This window comes from Alligator sinensis, unplaced genomic scaffold (assembly GCF_000455745.1).
Source record: "Alligator sinensis unplaced genomic scaffold, ASM45574v1 scaffold278_1, whole genome shotgun sequence".
Taxonomy (NCBI): domain Eukaryota; kingdom Metazoa; phylum Chordata; order Crocodylia; family Alligatoridae; genus Alligator; species Alligator sinensis.
Window position 1 is genome coordinate 1971682 of NW_005841952.1, and position 9540 is coordinate 1981221.

A 9540-nucleotide genomic window follows, 5' to 3' on the forward strand; every position below is an offset into this window, starting at 1 on the left:
TCACTGATTCCCAGCCAGGGCGCCAAGGCACCCTGAGGTGCCACAAGATCTTTTGAAGGGTGCCTCCAAGTGCAAGGAGATAAAAGTACAGATGCAAGCTTATCCCTGCTGGCCGCTTCCCCATCCCACTGCCCAGCCTCTATGCGAGGAGGTAAGCAATATAATAAATCAATTAGTTTTTTAAATGAGGTGCTACTCAAGTCATAGAAGTTATGGATGGGTGCCGCAGGTCTATATAGTTTGAGAACCACTGATTTAAGCAATAAACGGCTCTTCTAGATATTTAACTTAACTGTCATTTTCTTTTTCAGTGGCCAAGCTGTTTACATTTAGTGTCCTAGTTCCATGAACACTTCACATGTGACTCCTATTTTCCCATTATTTCCTTTCTAGACATTTGCAGCATGAATAGTAGCAGCTTAGCTCAAAGGACATTCCTCCAGCCACACTTCTGTCATGCTGGTTTCAAAGGGCCATCTTTAACTGGGGGAAACTGCCAACCAAGTCTAAACGACTCGCAGGAGTCCGACCGTGAATGCCTGACACAGGAGATAGAATATCAGCGTGAACTTCAAAAGCGGATTTCCAACAATGAAGAACTATTAGGCCTGTCTGCTGATGAGCTAGAGAATGACAGCTTAGAAGAAGATAGCTTGGAAGACACAAGTGTGAATAATCCAGAATCAGCAAACCATGGCAAAGTACTTTCAAGTGGGAAAGAATATGGAAAGCAAAAGAGCAATAATAACAAAAGGTAAAGGAATGTGTTTTTAGTATATGGACAGAATAAGCCTGACATCTTAGTGCTAAGGCCTCCTTAAGTCAGAGAGTACATTGGACAGCTTTAGACCTGCCTACAGTGCCTTTATATAGCAGAATGGGGTAAAGGAGTTCAAGGACTAATCTACCTACAAAAAAAATTAGTAATGCACAATAGTCTTAGACAGTTAAAGCAGTCTAACCCCTCCCAGCTTATGTATAAATGCTTTTCTACCCATAACACTACATTGACCCAAAGGGTTGTACCACTTTACCTACTAGTATTGGAGTAGGAAAAATAATAATAATAATAAAAGAAATACCGAGCTAGCTATTAGCGTGAATAAGAATGCAGGAGGAGGTGTTTTGAAACGTAGCACACTATATAAACTTACTCCTTTAGAAAAGGTGGGAGAGCAGCCATCCTTTGTTCACTGAAGATATGATTTTGGGTAGGAATTCAAAGCCACAAGTAAAAGGGGAAGGGGAAGAATTTCTCTTACACTCATGTAGGAGCATCAACCGAAATACTGAGACCGGCTATGCTAAAATAAATAGGTGCCATTTGACACAGGGTTGACACAGAGAACATAGTCATTTTCTGCTGGTACAGGTCCTGGAAAAAATAGAGACCCTTCCTTTCCGTGAGCTTCATCCACAGACCTCCTCAGTCAATGGAAAGCATCTCACTGATAATTAAAAGCTTTGCCACATCCCCTAAAGCCCATAGCATCATGCACTATGCACTTTTTTTCAAGCCTGCTAGTTGGTGACAATTTTCTGCAGGCTCTTGATAAGCTATGTGAAAAGAAGCCACATCCTAGGAAATAATGCTGCTCTGTAACCAAAAAAGCTTCCAGTAAATAAAAGAAAAAAAGATAGTGAAACCCTGTTGGGTTGATGAGACGCATTTCTATTCAGTAACTATATAAACGCAAAAATTAAAAATTCTAGGCCGACTGTTTGTCACCCTCACACGCTCTTAAAATGGCATTAACTTTCTACATAAAATAAAATTGAATTTGCTGTCATATGCATAAAAGGCTTAATGCTGTATAAATTGGTGAATAATTCTTGTGTTTAAAAGGATTAAATTAAAGCTGAAGCAATAATAACGTGCAGTTTCAATTTAACTGTCTACTTAGAATAAAATGGCAAACAAATGAAGGCTAAATGATTAATAGCATGCTTTTATTCACCTCCTCAACAGGCAAAATGGCCAGTTATGGAACATTTTATTGTGAGTGCAAAGGATGTTAATTGTACTAGAAACATGCTCTAATTTTAGTAATTTTTTGACTGAATACTATGTTGAATATGAGGCTCTTCATTAAATGGAAATTTTATTTTATTTTGTTTGAACTTATCACAGTAAGTACTCAAATATAGTCCATTAACTGGAGCAAATATCATAGCATATGCATATGAAACCCCTCTCGCTACATCCATTACTAACCCAGGAATTTGAAGAGGAAACACTGCATCTGTTGTCTATCCACTACACTTTTGTTGACGAGCACAGAGTCCATCTAACCTTTATATCAAACTGGGGAGAGGAATAAGAGGTGCACTTTTTGTCTGCAGATGATTAGAGATGAAGGAGGCTCTTCACACTCATTTTGTTCCAGTGTGGTGACCTGGACTACATAATACAATTGAGCCGCTATGCACACATTTCAACACAATAGAGCTCTTGAGAATTATATTCTGTTATCTGAATCATTACAATCGTTTCCAACAAAATATTACATATTTCTGTGCATATGTCGTTTCAGAAATATGGTCATCTAGGTATTCTTATATAGGATTTATGTTTTTTTATTACTAACAACAACATTTTAAGCCCCACTATTGCTGCTTCACTGGTATAAATTGTAAGGAATTTTAACCATAAGCTCAAGTACTCAAGATACCAGGTCACTGACACTTATCTGAAAGCATCAATATAGAACCAGACTGTATTTATTATAATTTATTATTTAGGTCAGACTATATATTAAAGGAGCTTTTGTAGTGGGTTGGGAAAGTGTTAATGAATGCTAAATGTATAGGTAGTAGTGTTACTGGTTTTTACAGAGCCCAACAGGTCAAGAGAACGCTTATAACCACGGCATGAAAGCCAGTAGAAGTTGGGTGCTTCTCTTAACGCTCCTCTGAAAAAGCCACCCTTTGTGGCAAGCTGCCCCTAACACACGATTCATATTTGAGTCACTTATAACAGAAAAACTGCTGAGCAGCAATTTGGATTCCTCTCTCCTTTTTAAAAAAAAAAAAATCATCTTCTGGTCAGGGTGTGCTTAACCTGGGCACACAACTTAGTTTCATCTCCACCAGCCAGGATCCTACCTAGAAGGTCCGTCTTCCAGTTCCTCCAGAATAGGTACCTTGCTGTTGTGTGGCAATGAACAGAGTACTTTCAAATCTGTAGGTTGTTCCCCCTTGGGTGACCAATACTCTTGAGGTTGGAGGGACAACTATACCAGACAGCAAGACCTCTGAGAGCATTATATTTGCCATTTATCTTCCACAGGCAAATCTATTTGATTTGCCTTTTATGAATTATGCCCTGTTGACTTAAATTGCAAGAAACAACTAGTTTCACTTTCGTGACAGCTTTTGTTGGTGCTTTTCTGCAAGTACCGCAATTCGTTTATGCTGGGATAAGATTTTATTGTCGGATCAATTCATGCTACACTTAATTAGTATTTGGTGCTAATTAACATTTACATATGAAGAAAATGGGCTTCCCAGATTCTGAACTCAAAAAATTGGATGCAGCTGCTTGGTTTCTGATCGAGCAAAATGTCGCACAAGTAACTACATACATGCAGGGTGCATCTACACATGAGCTTAACTGCGTAGTAGACTAATGTGCTGCCCAACACCGCCTTCCAGAGCCCAGGACTGCTTCGCCCCAGCTAAAACTGCTGTGGTCCCAAGCGCAGCGTCTGCACGTGTGCCCTGGATTGCAGCAGTTTGAGCATCTACACATGCCATTAAGGTGCCATGATAAACTCTGGCGCAAACTGTATCTGTGTTTATCGTGTTGCCTTAATGGCACATGTAGATGTACCCACAGAGCTCTGTGGGGCTGCACACAAGTGGAAAGTACTGCAGAAATGTGTGCATAGGCTGGAACGCCTCACTGAATTCCCCAGAATTTATTCAAAACTCTGATTAAATGCTCATTTTCAAATATTAATATTTCTATTTTGGTTTTATAGCAAACAGCAATCTGTGGACAGATATTGTCACCTAAGATACAATCCTAACTGGAAGATGATAAAAGAGGGAGGAGAATTGTCTGAAGTGCAAAGAACAAGCCAAACGACAGAGAAAACTCCACAATGCTCCTCTGGTGATTTTTCTTACCTCCCTTCCAAAGGCATCTTAGACAGGATCTTGAAAGAAAATAATCAGCTGGTAGAAGAACCACAAAATATATCACCTGAATTTAATGCAGAATTATTAAGCCCTGATGATCAAATTGTTAGTGTCAGCAGAGAGCCTTTTAGATTACATACAGAAGGAAAAAAAACAGAAGATTGTCAGCAAAAAACCAGTTCTGGTACATACAGTGATGTTTCCTTTCTTCAATCTGGACAAGTTAAGCAACAGAAAGCAAAAAAAGACTTTGTGGAAAAAAATAAACTTACTTTGGGACTGGCAGCAAACATGCACAATTCATATCTTCAACTACATAGTAAAAAGCAAGGAGAAGTTCTTCATGAGCAGGTAGGCAAATGCACTTGATTCAAAACATCTTCTAATGTGGTATGACATGATAGTCATCTAATCATTTGAATCTCTATCAAATCGCTTGGTTTTACAGGGGGATAAATAGATTTCCAGTCATTCACAACATAAGGGATCATTCATTTTCTTGCAAGTATCTTCTCTGCCATTTATAGAAAAGTGTAGTGTGCTATTTGTATCCCCACCTGTAGACTTGTCATGGTCTCCAGTTGTACCACATGCATTCTCTAGGGATGACTATGTCTCCTGTAGAGAAGCTAAGCCTTCCTTACCCGATAGCAGTCAACTAAATGCTAGGCAGCCATGGTAGGTCACAGGTGCAGCGTGGAAGTAGAAAGAAGAATGGTTTTCCTCTAAGCACATCCATGTGGCCCAGGACAGGATTTGAATCTTAGAGGGATCCCATGGAGGACTAGGATCTATCCCCCTGGATCTTACAGGCAACTTTCTTGTGAAAATGCCAATCGATTTAATTAGATACATCAGCCAAGACACTGAGAAGGTTGCCAGATCCAAAGTCCTATACCTTGGGATCAAGCTACCGACGGCACGGGTCATTTAGTGCAAATGCTGCGCTGTCATTCTTGGAAAGCAAGTTCCAGAAACCAGTGAATGCACTAGAGGATATCAACTGCTGTAACAAATATAAGTGGACAATTTGTCTCTTGTTGAATGGTTTCAGAACTGTGCGCAAGATTTCAGCTTTTTGCAGGAAGGTTCCTAGATAGAGGTTTTTTTCCCCACCTCCTTCCTCATGTATATTTTTTAAACTCCTAATTTTTCTTGATAGTGATATTTTCTATCCAGTGCAATTAATTGTTCATCACATCTTGTTAAATGATTCATGTTTATATTGTGCTGGAATTTAACTAGCTTTGCTTACATCAATCTGTTAACAATGAGCCTTAATAATAAATGCTGCACATTGTCATTATTGGTAACAAACATTAATCTTACATCATGCAAGTACAAATGCTTCTGATGGCAGAGCTTCTATAACAGACTTTTTTAGAAGAAAAATAAAAATGATGCTAGTATTTAGAATAAAGTTTGGTATGAGCAACCCAAATTGCTTTAATCAAAAACAATATTAATTATAAAGATATGCAATTTAAAATCTAGAAAAAATATATATAGTGAAGATACAGTCTGGGTGGATGTACCCACACATTTGTTCATCAGTGACATTTAGTACAGGCTTTCCAAAAAAAGAAAAAGGTGGGGTGGGGAGGTAGTTTACATTTTGTGTTTCCAAAAATATGACACACCAAGCTTGATTTTTCAAGGGTGCTGAGTATTTACTATTCTATTTCAAGTCAGTGGAAGCTCTGGTATGTAGGATCTTGAAATGAAGGGCCTAGTTTTAAAGTTCTCTCAAAAATTAGACAAAATGAGGTTTTGTTTGAAAACACTGGTTCATTATACTATATGATATTCATTATACTATACTAAGTGTTGATTCACTATACTATAATGGGAAGGTGGAAGTCGTGTAATTATGCTTTTAAGTTATAGAACAGGTAGATAACACTCCAACATAGCTAGAAGAACAAATGTTTTTAAGAGATATTCATTAGCCTTATAAAAATCTCTCTCATGCAAACACTAGAGGGCACCTGCTGTATGTATTAAGATCAGTGGATTAGTGGACAAGACCTTGCTTGTGGAGTTGTTAAGAGTATTCATTTTTTTCATCCATGATTCAGTTGATCGTAAAAATCATTGCTATAAATTGAAGTTAATTAAAGCTTGTGTTGATATGACTGCATTGGCTTATGAGGGAATTCTGAAACTTTACAGATAGTAACTTTTGTGAGCCTTGTGTTAGTGCCTGCGTCAGCCTCGTAAAGGATATGTAATATAACCGTGGTCTCTGTGCCCCAGTCTAACAAGAACATGCACTGGCAAGGCCCGGCGCTTCCAGCAACCCTGGGAGTGGAAGGATACCCCATCCCGCTCACAGGCAGCCACTTCATATCTTCCCTTTAATAAACTGACTGACCTGCATCTTTAAAAAAAAGTTTTTTGCCTCTGTCACCACTTCTATTGAGAGGCAGTTCCACAGCTTCATTCCTCTAATGGTAAGAAACCTTCCTCCACTTACAAGCCCAAATTTATCCATGGCCAGCCTTGCACCACTATTGCCCTTTAGCCTGTACTTCGTTTTTCTCCCTGAGGTTTAGCCCCCTGAAGCATTTATAAAGAGCAAGCGTGTCTCCTCTCAGCTTTTGTTTTGCTAAGCTCAACAAGCCAAGCTCTTGTAAGATAAGCTCTCCATTCTCCTGATCATCCTAGTAGCCCTTCTCTGCACCTGTTCCAGTTTGAACTCATCTTCCTTGAAGGTGGCTAAGCAGAATTGTACACAAAATTTGATGCAGCCTCACTCTGCATGTATTTATCTTACACGAAAGGAGAATTGGGGCCCAAAGCCACTGAACATGGATCAAGAAACTCTGTATCAAAGCAGCCTAAAAGCAAAGATAATTCCATAGACTAGACAGTAGCAAACAATCATCAAGTGTGACATGGTGCCTCCCTAAACCTTAAAGGTGCATCTGAGCTTCACATGAAGCAGCCATTTAAGAATGAAAGAGCTGGGGAAACCATTTGCTACACATAAGAAAAATAATCTGACCTGTGGTTTATGAAGTTGAATTGAACCATCAATACACATTAGCTAAGTGTTTTGTCAACTGAAGCAGCTAACTTGGAACATCAAAAAACAGTACGGATACAAAAAAAAAATGCTACATCACACATCTTCTCTAGAGGCCCATAGTTTAGATATTGTGCCTCTATAAACTGGTTCATTTCCTGCCCTTCATCAAGGAAGCACCATCAACTTCATTACATTAGCCACACAGCTGGCACTGAAGTAGAGTATGCATAAAATAGTATTGCATTATGAAGAAAAGCACTTTTCAAATAACTTCGCTAAACCTTCTTTGTATGGGATAAGATAGTGAATGTGTGTTATTGAAGAAAAATTTCACATTTTTGCAGGATTTGCAGCTTATTAAGTCTGTGAACACAGGCAATGAGCTACATGTACCCAAACATCTTGTAAAGGTGCACTTATGGGTTGATGTGTGCGCTCACTAATTCATATAGCATTTTATAAAGCATCAACTTTTTTGCAGTGCTGCCTGATTCTCTAAAAACCTGATTGATGAGTTTCTTTGAGAAAAAGAAGTAGCGGCCCAATCTAGCTCAGCTGTACTCAGTACGAGTTGCTTCCCTACCTACAAACCCCTTACTTCAAAGCAAGGAACATAATGTACAATTTTTTAATGGCTCTAGACCAAGGCACTCAGACTCTCTGTGCACTGCGCCTTACCTCGGTGTAAACACCTAATCAAGATTGCCTGCGCTTCAACAATAGCAGCCAAATGCAATTCGAGAACCACAAGCCTTTGAAGTCCTCACTGCAAAGGCCGGTTTTCTAGTCTGGGATAATGACATGCCATGATTGCTGTCTTTGTTGTATCTTTTCAGTAGAGAAGCAATTATGGGCCTCAATTTAACAGAATAGACATTACACAGCTTATGATGCTCAAAATGCAATTTCATTTGATCATTTTCTCAATTTGATTGGTATTAATAGAATAGTTCACAAAAAATGCTGGCAGAGGTTGTGTCCTGTTCCTCTTTCAAAGAGATAATGTAGAAGTATGCTTTACCTGCCCGGTAAATTATTGATACTGTGAGCCAGTGGGTTCCACCAAAAACGTCTCACCAGTGAAAAAGCTGTGTGCCTGTATCTGCTCTTCTGAAGGGAACCAGGGCAGTGGCTTCTTAATTTATTAACTTCATTGCTTGCAGATCTTTCATTACCATTTGGGGGAACATGACTCACCTGAGATATCTCATCTGCCCTTTTAGGCCTTGGCTTACAAATGTATTAGACACCCATCTCCTGTATGGGATCTCACCTCCCACCAATTTAACTGAGATGGTTTCCCTAGTTAGTAATTCACCTGATCACAAAAACTTTCTCCCACTGACTTCTGCCAAATTAGCCATACCCACTCATCAGTGGTGCCCAGTTAGCTCTATCACAGGCAAATGGCTTAGCACTGCAGCTAGGCAGGTCATCATCGCAACAACTCTAGAACTGGCCAAGTAGCCAAATATTTGGCAATGGTCATCTTCTTATGGATCATGGAATGCAACATGCAGAAGTAAATGGAGTAAGAGACATATGGCTATATTATCTCAAAATGTTTCTTCCTTTGTTTTAATGTGGTTTATGTTTTGTTTTGGCTTTCTCTGTGGCTTCCCTCCACCGCAGTCTGTGCATTTCCTGCATCATACTGCAGGGGCAATTTGCAAGCACCAAGTGTCCTGCTAGTCCAGCTCCCTCATGCCCCTTTGCATCCTACCTGTTTGTTTTGCTCTTACAGGAGATAGCAGATAGAGCTGGCCAGAAAATGTTCATCAAAACAGCCTTCCACTGGGAAATCAGACGTTGAGGAAATCTAAATTTTCCATGAAATTGTTCTTCCAAAGCAAAACCGACACATTTGAAAGATGGCCAAGTATCACTTCAGTCATCCCTGAATAGCTGCTCAGCTGTGAATTTTCATACACCCACTCTACCCATTGGCTATGTTCTGTGCTTTTTGGTCCAAAGACAATGATTTGGCTTCTAAGTGGTTTGTTAGCTGCCACTGGCCATGTCTCATTACTGCCAGGCTGTATACATTAGGCATTTTTATTTCTGTGCTGTGGCTGCTTCCAAGTCTCTCTCACCAACACTGCTCTGGTTGCAATGCTTTCTCTTCCATATGACTTTATTGGCGTTCAAGGCATTGCTATGGCATATAACGTCCTATGAACGTCTCAGTACAGTGGCTCATTACTTGCGATTTGCAGTCGTTTAGCTGCCTGCTGTTAGAGGCATCTACTGACTATATCTTATATATACTGGACAGTATCTTGGTGCTCTTCCAGCTTCAGCCAGGAACAGGAGTCTGTCCTGTGTGCTTTCTGCAACTTCCATTCCCTGCTGTCTTTGAATGTGTA

The 9540-nt window shown here is 39.6% G+C and overlaps 1 protein-coding gene across 1 annotated transcript in view; it reads left to right on the top strand.

The window, feature by feature from the left end:
- Window positions 1–404: 404 nt before the first annotated feature.
- JHY (junctional cadherin complex regulator) overlaps window positions 405–9540 on the top strand; it is a 26628-nt gene continuing 17492 nt past the window's right edge. Inside the window, 2 exon segments of the mRNA XM_014518425.2 lie at window positions 405–754; window positions 3984–4494. Of these exon segments, the coding sequence (XP_014373911.2) occupies window positions 405–754; window positions 3984–4494 (861 nt within the window).